Genomic DNA, 14,390 nt, shown 5'->3' on the forward strand with positions numbered 1-14,390 from the left:
TTTGGGTCATTTTTTCAACATGCTATTTTATGGGTTTTTTTTGGATGTTTTTTTGGATGTTTTTTCAACACTATATATATAACATGCCTCTACATGCTATACTAAGTGGTTTTCAGCTGTGTTTTTTGGACATGTCAAATTTTGACATTTTCGCCATACTATAGCCTTGTTTTTTTTGGTCATTTTTTCAACATGCTATTTTATGGGTTTTTTTGGATGTTTTTGGATGTTTTTTTCAACACTGTATATACTATAACACTTCTCTATATGCTATACTAAGTGTGGTTTTCAGGTGTTTTTTGGACATGTCAAATTTTGACATTTTCGCCATACTATAGCCTTGCTTTTTTGGTCATTTTTTCAACATGCTATTTTATGGGTTTTTTTGGTTTTTGGTTTTGGGATGTTTTTTCAACACTGTATACTATAACATGCCTCTATATATATACTAAGTGGTTTTCAGCTGTTTTTTGGACATGTCAAATTTTGACATTTTCGCCATACTATAGCCTTGCTGTTTTTGGTCATTTTTTCAACATGCTATTTTATGGGTTTTTGGATGCTGTTTTTGGATGTTTTTTCAACACTGTATATATATAACATGCTCTACATGCTATACTAAGTGGTTTTCAGGTGTTTTTTGGACATGTCAAATTTTGACATTTTCGCCATACTATAGCCTTTTTTTTTTTGGTCATTTTTTCAACATGCTATTTTATGGGTTTTTGGGCTGTTTTTTGGATGTTTTTTCAACACTGTATATATATAACATGCCTCTACATGCTATACTAAGTGGTTTTTTCAGGTGTTTTTTGGACATGTCAAATTTTGACATTTTCGCCATACTATAGCCTTGCTTTTTTGGTCATTTTTTCAACATGCTATTTTATGGGGTTTTTGGGGCTTTTTTTTTTTGGATTTTTTTTTTTTTCAACACTGTATACTATAAACATGCCTCTACATGCTATACTAAGTGGTTTTCAGGTGTTTTTTGGACATGTCAAATTTTGACATTTTCGCCATACTATAGCCTTGTTTTTTGGTCATTTTTTCAACATGCTATTTTATGGGTTTTTGGATGCTGTTTTTGGGATGTTTTTTTTCAACACTGTATACTATAACACCTCTACATGCCATACTAAGTGGTTTTCAGGTGTTTTTTTGGACATGTAAAAATTTTGCCATTTTCGCCATACTATAGCCTTGCTTTTTTGGTCATTTTTTCAACATGCTATTTTATGGGTTTTTGGATGGTTTTGGGATGTTTTTTCAACACTGTATACTATAACACACCTCTATATGCCATACTAAGTGCTTTTCAGGTGTTTTTTGGACATGTCAAATTTTGCCAATTTCGCCATACTATAGCCTTGCTGTTTTGGTCATTTTTTCAACATGCTATTTTATGGGTTTTTGGATGGTTTTGGGATTTTTTTCAACACTGTATACTATAACACACCTCTATATGCTATACTAAGTGGTTTTCAGGTGTTTTTGGGACATGTCAAATTTTGCCAATTTCGCCATACTATAGCCTTGCTGTTTTGGTCATTTTTTCAACATGCTATTTTATGGGTTTTTGGATGGTTTTGGGATGTTTTTTTTCAACACTGTATACTATAAACACCTCTATATGCTATACTAAGTGGTTTTCAGGTGTTTTTGTCAAATTTTGACATTTTCGCCATACTATAGCCTTGGTTTTGGGATGTTTTTTCAACACACTGTATACAAAAACACACCCCTACATAGAAAAGAAAAAAATATTCATAGTAAAGTGTGTCATAAATTAGCAAAAAAGTTCTCGTATGTCATGAAAACGTAAAACAGTCCTAGTAGCGGATGTCTTTTTTTAAAAGTCATGGCACAGATTGTCACTTTTAAATGGCCATAGTATAGTCAAATGTCATAGTGCAGTCTATGATTTTCAAAGTAAAATTGGTATGTCATACCTCAAACCTCATAACGTAGTTTGACATTTAAAAAGAAGTCACGGTATATTATGTCTTTTTTAACATGATGCTTCACGTAGTATCTGACCAAATGTCTCTCTTTCTATTTCTGATCCACAAAATTCAGTACTGGCCAGAAAAGTGTTTTCGCTTAATATTATATCTCAGTGAAGTGTATCTTTGTTGTAAATGAGATGTCGTTAAGAAGATCAAAGTATTCATAGACTAGATATAAGTATACTCACATACCCACGTGAATATATTTATTTACAAACAATTCTGCATATTTACACCTTGCCACATTTCTATTTATTTATAAATCTGTGTAAGAAACATTCAGATTTTGATTTTCCCAAATGAATCACAAATTGCTGCCTGTTTTTGACATAGCCTCTTACTCAACTGACTACTACACCCCTGATCCGAAACAATTCAAGTTTATAGATTAATAATTTTAATGATTTATTGTGTCAAATGCTTTTAACAGATAGATTTATACTGCAAACTTTTTTCTGAGTGGTTTGTCCTGAATCCAAATTTACTGTCTCTAAATAATTTGTTTTTATCTCATGTGTCACACTAAATAATTTTTTTTCGAATTTTGGATAATTGTGGAAGAAGAGAAACAGCCCTGTAATTTCTGATTAATGGTGTAATTTCTATTTTTTGTACTTCTTTTACTTTGTCATGGGATATAACCGAACTTTTCTCTCTGTAGGAAAGATTTTGTCCCAGCTGAATTCTCAGAGGTAACAGGGAGTGGCTGCAGATTGGAGGAAGTGTGATTAAATCAACTCCTGTACACTGGAGGGAAGCTGCGGCAGAAGGCAGGAGTGCTGCACTGTGTCTAGACCAAGTGCGCCCCCTGCAGGGAGGTCAGAGCTGTGTATCTGACCGAGGAGGAGGAGGAGGAGGCGGCGTGGGATGCTGCTCTTCTCTTCAGCTCTCTGGAGATCTGGAGCCAAGATAGTGGATAGCAGCAGCATCCGTACAGGCAGTCACTCCACACACTCCCCTGTAAGACACACAGAGAGGCCTGAACACAGGTGGGAGGCTCGAACAAAAGGTGAATATTTGCATTTAGGTGTAAAAAAGACATTTTTCCTGATATACCATAAAGCAGATCTGTGTGTCTTTTGCCTATTGTACTTTGAAATGAGCTCACGCTCTTTGTAATTAACAGTTTTACTTGATGTAAGTTAGAATACAATCTTTAGTTTGTGTGTGTGTGTATATGTATATGTATATATATATTATATACACACATAAATAATCATAAACACGTGTGTGTGTGTATATATATGAATGTACATACATACATACACACACACACACACACACACACACACGTGTGTATACACACACACACATATGTGTGTATATGCATATGTACACATACATATATATGTATGTATAGTGGGTCAAAGACGTAATCTTGTTTTCAAGCATTAAAAAAAATTAAAAGTGAAACATTTTACCATTTCACCTTTCTACGGTACACTGGAATGTAAAATGTGCAATTTTATTATTTTTAACTGAAATAATGATTGTTAGTCATTTTTAACATGATTTACATAAAACGACCCCACTAAATTTGTCATTCAGTGTAACAACAGCTTAAACCAATTAATCATGTGAGGCAAGTTAATAGCTACACCAATTAGATTTAAAATACACATTTTGAGAATCACAATTCAACCTTCTAAAATTATTAATTTTTATTGTAAACCTTTATACTTTGGCAGCATAGTCACAAACACTGGGTTTTATCCTATCTGTTTAAAAAAGTTTTATTAGGAATTGGATTTCATTAAAAAAATACCATCAAATTAGTTTGCTCAATTATTGATCCAGATAATTTCAATAATTTTGTGTCAAAATAAGTATATTTTTCATTTTTACATAAATATTATCTGTTACACAGAATGACCATTTTGTTACTCTGAATGACGTTTTTGTCTAAATGTCATAAAAAATGCATTACTATTGTCATTGTTAGTATTTGTCTGTATCATTAACACACAGAGATTATAATTATCAAAAAAAGTCTTTTTCATATTCTACCATCAGGCAGATTGGAACCAAATTTGATTCCAAACATTGGGACGTCATTTCGCTCACAGTAATTTGAGCAAAGGCATAATAATGCAAAATGCTAACAAGGCCACGCCCACATGCGCTAATCTTTATGAACCCTCAGAAAGTGGTGGTTAATAGAGAGCCCAGGAATGAGTCCTGAAACATTTGCATTTTAGCATCTCCGCTTCCCTCGTCTCAAAGTCGTTTTGTTTTTTTGAATGTGTTTTTGGCTGGATGTTTGAAATAAGGTCTGTGGTTAAGAGAAAGTCTGAAGAGGTTTTCCAGTTTTGTTCTCTGATAAAATACGTCAGTAAATCCCCGACTGTTAACGCTAAAGCTTTAATGTGTCTTAAAAAAGACGGTTGCTAACAAGCATCCAAATAAGACTACAGAACGTCCTCAGGCCGAACACGGCTTTACAGCCTCGCTGTGGTGGAGACATTTATTCATGTGACTGTGTTGTCATTTGTTTGTAGCCTTGCGTTAGCTTTTATCTTCTGCTGATTGTATTTAGGCTTCAAAAATCCTAAAAGTGGTGTTCATTTGTAAAGATTATCTTACTGAACAAAATGTGTTAGTATCATAAATGTTTACCACAGAGCTTATTTTAGGCAATGATCCAAAATTCAATGGAAAAATCCCATAGCCTTTTGATGAGGGAACCAGGGCGACGTTAGCTTCAGGGTCAGACTAGAGAATAACGTCATCCCTGGGGCGCTATATACTTTCCCCCAGAGCACCGAGTTTGTACCAAGTTTAGTAAAACTCTGTCTACCAGGTTTCAGGTACACATTGTGGCGCCCCAATAATTTTAACCTTTAAATTATTATCTCTGAATACTGAGCAAATAAATGCAACACAGATATTGAATAAGAATAACTCTGACCTACATGTCTTCATTGTTTTAAAAAGTTAATTTGGATTCAGCAACATTTCACAATAACTGACAGTCTAATAAAGAGGTGAAAATATTCTAAATATTTAAATATTCTATTTAAATGATTTTTTTTTTCCTGTGCCTTGAAACCCTGCCTTTATCAGAGGGCATTGTAAAAGAATAAAATAAAAATGCATTAATAATCATAATATTTGTTATATTTAAGACATATGTAAGCAAACAAATTAAAATTGACATACATACACATATTTGTCATTCAATACAATGGATGATGCTGTGGTTTAACAGAAAGTGTAACACTGAATGACAAAATATTACACTGAATGACGAAACTTTTACTTCAGTTCATTTTGCAGGCAATCACCAATTATTCAAGATAAAAGTTCATTTTTAAAAATCTATCAGTGTAAGTGTTTTCTGGACATTTCACTGAATGACTGCAGTTTTGTGACCTGGATAACCACATTGTGAAAAGTGTAAATTATTGAATATTAACAGAGAAGAGCTAACCTTTCTTTCACAGGAGTCTCTCTTAATGATGTCATAGGCTGTCACATGACTATAACTTTTTGATATAATTTCATAATGGCTGCCTGACTTTGTTACACTGAATGACTCTTAAAGCAGTTCATTTTTGGGCAAAAGTCCCCTTGTCATTACTTTAAAAAATAGCAGGATGCTGTGTTTTTAGTATGATATAGCCAACACTCTCATCATAAATTGCCAGAGAAAAACTATTTGTAATTTATTGTATTTTACATGTTTATTTAAACATGGAATAAGAAAACTGAAGTGTTGACTATTTCACTGAATTACATTTTTACATGTTTTAGCATTAATTCACCCATAATAATTCAGATATGGCGGGTTGAATTAATATATTATTTTGTATATATATTTAGAATTTGATGTTAAATCAATTTGATACAGACACAAAAATGGACACGTTATGTCTTTGACCCATTACCCATTCACAAGAGTGACAAAAATACACATACGCTCATGTATCTCTCACTTCCTGTCTGTCCTACTCTCATCATATATATATATATATATATATATATATATATATATATATATATATATATATATATATATATACTGTATACAGTGACTCATTTTGCACTATTTTTGGAGATACTAAATTGTGACATTTACTCGACATTACACAATATGACTTGTTTGCACTTAATTTGATAAACTATGCTGAGAATTTTTTAAACATAAAATCTTCTGACTTTTTTTTTTACTGTTTTGACATACTATACTATGTCGTTTTTGGGCCATTTTGGCAAAAAATACATATATTTTTTTCACTTTCTAGATTTTTTGAAGTACCATCAAATTATATAACTTTTATATAAGAAGTAGCCTTAGGATGCTGACCGTGGTTATGAGAGAAACTTTAAAGAGAGAAAGAACATCTGTTAATATGGGGTTTTTTTTGGGGGGGGGTTGTTTATGTGGTTGTAATGTTAAAACCTGACTATGTTATTAAAAAATAACAAATTGTTCAAAACATGAAAACTTGTCAAATTTACAGTGTATTTGTCAGTAAAACAGCAATAATCGTGCTCCTCTGTTTCAGTAAATATCCTCCCTCTGAGGACAGAGAGTTTCTTCCAGCCAAGTCTTTGCTCTTAGCAACAGCAACCACGATAAAGAGCTTGTCAGTAATATCAAGATGGAAATGTTGGTGGGTGAGATTTGATAAATCAATAAAGTCTGAGAGAGCAGCCTGAGCATGTGAGTTCTTGATGATTCTGAGTCAGCACTGGAGCCCAAATGACCAATTTCTGTCACTTTTGATTACTTACTATTGCTATTACCTCTAGCTTCATCGCTGGCAAGTCTGAACATTCTTTCAAAACGCAACATTAACAATGTACAATAGTGGAGTGGAGCGTGACAACCATCAACTGTTGCATTACAATCTGTGAATTTCATGTTGGAGGTGACATAACCGATAAAATAATCTCTCCACCCACAAGCATCTTTACAGGTCTGGCTTTTTGATTCTGATACAACTGTGTTATAAGCAGCCACATAAGAGCAAACACAATAAACACCTTGAGATTCACACACTCGTCTCTCTTGAGCAACAGACCTGGGATCTGCTCAGAAGCACATGTTCCCTCTCCTGCACCGCCTCCCTTGTGAATTCAATGTGGGAGGGTGACATTAACTAAAATTATCACGACGCCCCCGAACATCATTACAGGTCTGAATGCAACATGCAGCTCTGGGATTTAAAGTTTGCATGCGGATATATTCCTACCACAATAAACAATAACGGGAGAAAAGTGCCGTCTCAACTGAACGTTCGGATTGATAGTTTAAGATATCCTGACACACACAGCCTGCACAATCAAATAAAGTACTAGTAGATGTTCACAAATAAAATATGCAACATAAAGGCCATCAAAAAATAATATGCCTAAAATTAATATAAAATAGAATAAACAAGGGGGTAAAGTTATGACGTAGGGCCTAAATAAGTTATGAGAGATGACCAAACAAGACGTAAGCCACGCAGCAGCTCTGTGAGGCTGGATTTAGGAACAACAGTGAGCTACATGCTAACCTCTACATACTAATATACCCTGAATAAAACCATAAATCACTTTGCCAATCAAATCATTTTGTTCACTTTAGTTCAAAGATTTGCAATCACTGACTTTGTAGTTCACTCAATTTCATCTAAACCAAGCAATCGCACCCGTCAAAAGTAATTAATACTATGAAACCTGAGCCAATTAGTTTGATTTCATGCAAAAGCATGGGGAGAAGGCAATAAGCAAGTTAACAACATATTGCCCAACTATTAGCAAAAACTTAGCAAATAAATTTAAAAAAATAAATACAATAAAATTATCTGAAAATAAGCACACACAAAAAAAGAAAACCAAAACTACCTGGAAAAAAGTGCTGAAAATTGAAAACAAATGTGTCGATTTTTTAATACAATTTTCCTGTAACATAATTTTAAAAATATAATAAAATAATTATTAATAGTTTTTTGTACATTTTTGCCATTTCTGGGGTGGGGTTTTGGGGGTCACCCTTTACCAATTCCTTGCAATTTTTTGTACATTTCGTGCCAAGTTTCTCATTGCCGTTTCCCCCATATTTTGAAAGAAATGAAACCAATTTGCTCAGGTCTCAGAGGATTAAGGCCCTTCTTAGGAACTATGAGCTTTGAGCTGAATACTTTCCATCAGATTTACATCCAAAATGGTGAAAGACTGATTCAATGGCAGAAAGTCCTGCAGAAAAATGTGATGCTCCACCACTGGCAACAACTGCCTACATGGCAAAGAAACCCTAAAAAGGTCAGGTGGACTTACGAGAAAAGTCTACAAGGGAGTCTGAATATAAAACCAATAAAACATGCCAGTATCACTTAAGCATTTCAAAGATGGAGAGAAAATGTTCCTAGTAATTTAGCCTTCTGTAAACTGGAGCCAACAGCCCTCGGCTTCTGCTAATTCCAGTTAATGTTTATGTAGCCAGCTAACATCAAACTGCAGCTGTCTCAAAGGGCAACACCCAAAATCACCCAGCACACATCCCAGTGCTCGGGGCCTGATCCCACACGTCTCCACCTGGATCAGAACACTTTCTGTTGCTGCCGTTACACAGGCTGGACCTAGCACTGGCCAGGATTTCAAGCCAATTTTTGTAGTGGCCAAACAGAGTGCGTCCCAAAAAGACTTTTTTCCATCTGACTACATGGAGAAAGACATGGCAGATACATTGATCTGAGCAGCATAACTCCCCCGACATCATTCATTTCAACATCAGGATTTAATCCATTCATTCCAATGAAATTTTCAATGTCTAGAAGAGCCACATTATTAAATAATTTTATCTCTATTTCGGGCAGCGCTAAACATGAAGTTACCCAGCCAGCAATTTTTGGTTCTAAAAACACTGGTAAAATGCAACCAATGCAATGTTTTAGTAACATTTGAGTGGTAAGTTTTCTTTTAGTTCCCAGACCATTCCTCTTAAAGTTACTCGCTGTAAACATTTAAAAAAAAGTTTTTAAAAATTGTTTTTTTTAACTTTGTTCTGTTTTGTTTTTTTGTTAACATATCACATGACTTTACATTTTGAAAAAATAAAAAAAAAAAGAAAGAAAAAAAAAGGTCTGTAATCTCAGGCATCACTGAAATTTGCTTTAGAAATGTTCTTTCTGTGCTCCCAGGTAACATTGTAGGAATGTATTATAAAAGAACATTTTATGATCTGTCACCTTTCAACATCACCAAAACATCCTCAGAATGTTGCAGTTATGACGTTACGTCTTAGTCAGCATTTAACCTCAGAGAAACATTACTTGAAATGATAAACATCCTTAAAACATTCTTTGAACATTAGATTAAAATGTTTTTTTTTTAAACAATACTGCAACTTGTAGGTAACATTAGCCAATGTTGTGGGAACGTTTCCTGTTAGCTGGGTAGCCATTCGGCACGCTCTGTGGGCTACACAGTGTGGAAGGTCATCCCCAGATCATACAGGTAATCAATACGTGGCAGGTGAAACAATTTAGCTTCATATGCTACTGAGAAACTCACAAATGGGGCCTTGCATTCAGTGCCAATTCTCCTAATATTGTGATGGTGCAACTCTACATTGAAAAAAAGATTAAATAAATCAATGTATGGGAAACACTGGGTTACTGTATGCAGCGATAACATATGCCCTTAGGTGTTTTGTTGGAGGGGCATAGAACAGAGAGGGGAGAGCTGTGGGAGGAGGGTGTATTCTCCAATTCAGCCAATTTCTAAAAAAAAAACTGCCTACCCCATCTTTAAGTCACTACTTCCACTTTCTAGAACTTTCAACGCACATCCAAACGTCTGAAGCAATCTGTCTGAAACCACAGTTTGATTCTCATGGTACACACCGTTACAGCATTGCCTCCGTCCACCCATGAGAGAGCTGTTGCCTTGCTTTCTTAACAACCTACATGCTTGGACTTGTTTTCATAAGAACTTCTGGCACCTTCCTAGCTCGTGCTCTGCAGTATTGACAGCGATCCACAGCCCACTCCACCTCCAGAGGAGCCAACATTACCAACCACCTCCTTCTCTCCGATGGCAGCGCTCCAGCTTCTGCCTGCCTGGCCTCCAACCACTCCCACCTCCTGCCTTATCTCTCCTTCTCTTCACTGTCCCAGAAACCACCGGCTCTACTTATCCAACATCAAACTCGCAACTTGGCCCCGGCATGTACTGTGTGTGTGTCAAACATCTGTTTTTGTAATGGTTATGTGCACTGATTGGTGACCTGATGTCTCTCGAGATCTGTGGTCATGTACGCAGGTGTGTGAGTGTTTAGTGTGGATTAACAGCAGTGTAGCGAGGCAGTGGGTGGGCAGCCAGAGCAGCTCGCTGTATGTTAAAGGCACTAACAGTTTGTTGTTTATTCATTAAGTTATTTATGGCACTTGCGCATATTTATTAATTTAATAAACGTGTCCTGATTTCACTGCATCCTTTATCTGAATTCACAACATAGACTCAAGACACTGTTTGCGTTGCTGAAGTAATAAGCAGTGTCATTAGGCGCACCTACGTGATGTTGCATCTTTTTCCCCTGTGCGCTGTTATTGTGTTTCATCAGTGAAACGTCTCCATCTTCAGAATTATTGAAAGCCCCAGGAGCTCTGTGTAATTGAGCTGGGGACACAGTGTGGCGGTGCTCATTCAGCTGCATTGTTCGAGACGGTGTTTGTCACGACATCTCAACTTCAGGAGCCACTCCGCTTGACTGAAGGAATTTAATCACAAATTTAAATCTCACGTCCTGACTCCAGCGAGGAAAACAAGCAGAAACTGCTTCATTCCAAGTAATTGGAGACGGAGGATATTTACTGAAAACAGAGGAGCACGATTATTGCCGTTATACTAACAAATACACTATGAATCTGACAAGTTGATTCCAGTCACAACACTGGAAAAGAATTATAAAGGAAGTTGCCATGTCAGTCAAAGCTGTGAAACCAGTGCCTGTAATTGGCATGTATAGATTTATAACCCAATAAAACAGGATTGTTGTAGAACCCAAAATGTAAACCGTACCAATATTTGTCTGTACACATCGGATGATTACTAATATTAACTGTAAAATAAGAAACAAAAGCGTATAAGTATGCATTTCGTAAACTCTCATATTGACATAGTTTTCAGCTAGCCAATATACTGCAACAGTGTAAACGCAATTCAGTTCTGGCATGTGTTTTTGGTATGTCGTCCCCATTTAGTTTTGTTTATTTTATTGGAATTCCTTTTTGAACATGAAGTTATCTATTACACTATCAAGACTGCATTTAACTGCATTATGTAAAATACTTTTTATTACTTTTTTTTTTTTATTAAAGTGTAATCTGTGCTGCATTACCTTTATGCCGTATCGTTCCCTGACGGACGCCCTCATGGCGAGAGAGGCCGGTGGTACGCAGCCAATACAGTCCAGCAGAGGCAGGCAAGGACAGGCACCAACAGCACTGGTCACCTTACAGGTAAACACTGGGAGGCAGCACAGGGCAAAGCAACCTGTGCACACACACACAGTACTGTAGATTAATACTTAGTCCACAAAAACATGACATTTTATGGTAACGGTTCCTCATTTCAGGAAATGCAGATGGTTAAATATACTGTAAATTTAATCATATTTCATGTTATGCTGTATACTGTATCATGTTTGGGCACTTACAGTCTCCCACGTCTTTGTAGCACTCGCATAGGCCAGTACTCCATTGACCTGACCCCACAGCCGTGCTCTCCGGCTGGACCTGGACCACCTGTCGATGCATTGCTGAGTTGGCCATCCAGGACTATGAAAGAGAAAAAGGAACACAACTGAAATACCACCACATAAAATAATAAAACATAAAGACATAATAAAAAAATAACAACTCACACCACTTGGGTAAGGCTGGGAAAGATTGTCCAGTGATGGATACAGTATTCAGATTATTTTCTTGGGTATAATCGCAAAGTACTCTTTAACAAGTAAAAGTGATTTCAAATAAACCTAAATAAAGGTTTTTAAAAAAGGGTACTTAATGTATAATACTGGTTTGTCATGTGCATTCTTGTTCAAGGAGCACTGTATGTGGCATCTGATTGGGGCGGAGATGCATTTCGATAGTTTTATTGAGTAGTTTGATTAAAAGCAATGAAGTAAAGTACACTGGTATAAAGTATGGGGAATTGGCTTAAAAAGAGGCCCTACACAGATTCCATATTGGCCCCATGCCAATTGCCCACATGGATGGATTTTCCCAAGTGGGCCCCACATGAGTTATGCTAGGACTACTTGAGTACCATGTGGGTATTGGCCCAAAATGGGCATCTTAATTGAGTCCCACTTGTGTAAACCAACCCATATGGGCAATTTGCATAGGGTCAATATGGAAGCCAAGAACAATCCCACACAATCCCTTTTTTTAGCCCGGGGCTCCAGGCTTACAAATGTTGGCTCAGTGCATTTAGAGGTATTAAGAGGATTCAATTAGTTTACTCAAGTGAAGTACAAATACCTTAAAATTGTACTTAAGGACAGTATTTGAGAAAACATATTATTTTAATCTGCAATAAGATTGTTTGATGTCACTGAGGGGTTTTTTCAATACTTTTGTTCCACATTTGAGACTGGGTTGCAATCTGATCTTGTTTGCTTTTAAATGAAACTGCCTGATGTGCTGATTGCTGCCCGCCTGCAATCTGCCAGATTTATATATCAACACCAGTTAGAAAAAAAACATGATACAAGGCAGCATTTTTTGTATCATCCACAGAAAATCATTATCTCAGTCAAAAGATTGACTCACCAGACCAGTGAGGTGCTCGCTCTGAGCCTCCACGCCCCTCACTCACTAAGGATTAAACAAGGCTGTCCTGACCTGAGTTATTCTTAAGCTCTGGAGACACAAACAGAGGCGAACATAGCCATTTGGGGGCTCCAGCCTGAGCAGTCATTTAGGACACCCCCCCACATACATCGATCTAATGTAGTGTTAAACATGTCATCATTTACCTTGGTTTTTCAGAGGGTGGCAGCAGGTTGACCGTGGTCTTGTGTTTTACTGTATCTTGTGACAACTACAAAGTGAGCATATGACACATGACAATAAATTATACAATTATGGAGACATATAATGTACTGATAATGTACCCCCCCCTCCCCCCCCAATTCAAATTCAAATAAGCTTTATTGACATTAATGCCACATTGTTGCCAAAGCAAAAATGGCACATTATTAAATACATTACAGGAATACATTTCATATATCTATTTATTATATAAAATATGTAGAATTATATATTATATATATATCCTGCCACAAGCCATCCATCTGTACAATAACTCACCTCTGTCTGCGCTTTAAACTCCGGCCTTAGCTCCATGTCACTCTACACTGCTGACTTTATTTTATTTTTATTTATTCAGATACTGTTCCGCACTTTACACATGTATATATGTAGATATGTACAGTCTCTTAGTTTTTTTTTTAGGTTTTTTTTAAGCGTATTCCTTTATATTCTATAAATAATGTGTGCTCTTTATTCTCTGTTCTTACTGCATGGCGCTGCTGCATCCCAATTTCTCAGTTTTGAGATCAATAAAGTATATCTATCTCTCTATATGTTATATATTCTATTATATGTTTTATCTCTCTCTCTCTCTCTGTGTGCTTTTGTCTTCATCTCTCCTCTCTGTGTTTGTTTTCATATCTCCTATCTCTTCGTTTTGGCATCTAAAGCTTAACTTTGCGAGCTTTGGCTTCAGCAGATCTTGCTATCACATCTTTCATTTCGGCTGTCGTGTCTGCTGACGCTGTCCCGCCGGCACTGCTCTGAAAAAGGTAAATACCTTTGGCAGGTTTGGTAAAAACACCTGTTCTTTCTCTCTCCTCATCTTTTTCTGTAAACCACTCTCGTAGCTTCGCTTCGTGGTTTATCTGTACTAGTCTTCTCTGTCCGTGTTGTGTTTACATGACTTGATTCTCAGCGCGCTAAAATCACTTCCGCATACGCAACTGCGCAGTAGGGTGATGCGCATCATGGAAGAGTCCATGTAGTGCCGACTGAAATGAGAGGGGGGGGGGGGGGGTCCGGATAGGACAAGATTATTGGTTGATTTGGGCATTCCAATCCTATTTTTTTTAAGGGATTTTTGAAAAATGAGCAAAAATAAATAAAGAGAGAGCTTTTTCTGGCACCCGGGGCTCCAGGCGAATGCCTGTTTCGCCTAATGGTAAAGTCCGCCTATGGACACAGTCAACCGGGGCTGTCCATTTCACTGCAACATGTTTGGCTTAGAGCCAGCCTGCCCTACTCTGAACAATGATTTGCATCAGTGATGTATAACTGAAAATATATCACCAGGTTTGTTTAGATAAAGCATAGATGACTTACCCGTCTAAGGGTTTCAAAGTCCGAG

At 36.5% G+C, this 14,390-nt stretch overlaps 1 protein-coding gene across 1 annotated transcript; it reads right to left on the minus strand.

The window, feature by feature from the left end:
- Window positions 1-2,688: 2,688 nt before the first annotated feature.
- On the minus strand, window positions 2,689-13,336 carry LOC121961804 (placenta-specific gene 8 protein-like). Its single transcript, XM_042511837.1, has 5 exons — window positions 13,319-13,336; window positions 12,985-13,049; window positions 11,659-11,779; window positions 11,341-11,495; window positions 2,689-2,967 (listed from the first exon to the last, which is right to left on the minus strand). Exons 3-5 carry the CDS (start codon window positions 11,771-11,773, stop codon window positions 2,800-2,802), a joined length of 438 nt encoding a protein of 145 aa, XP_042367771.1. The 5' UTR covers window positions 11,774-11,779; window positions 12,985-13,049; window positions 13,319-13,336; the 3' UTR covers window positions 2,689-2,799.
- Between the last annotated feature and the right edge of the window lie 1,054 nt (window positions 13,337-14,390).

This window comes from Plectropomus leopardus, chromosome 23 (assembly GCF_008729295.1).
Source record: "Plectropomus leopardus isolate mb chromosome 23, YSFRI_Pleo_2.0, whole genome shotgun sequence".
In the NCBI taxonomy this organism is placed as follows: domain Eukaryota; kingdom Metazoa; phylum Chordata; class Actinopteri; order Perciformes; family Serranidae; genus Plectropomus; species Plectropomus leopardus.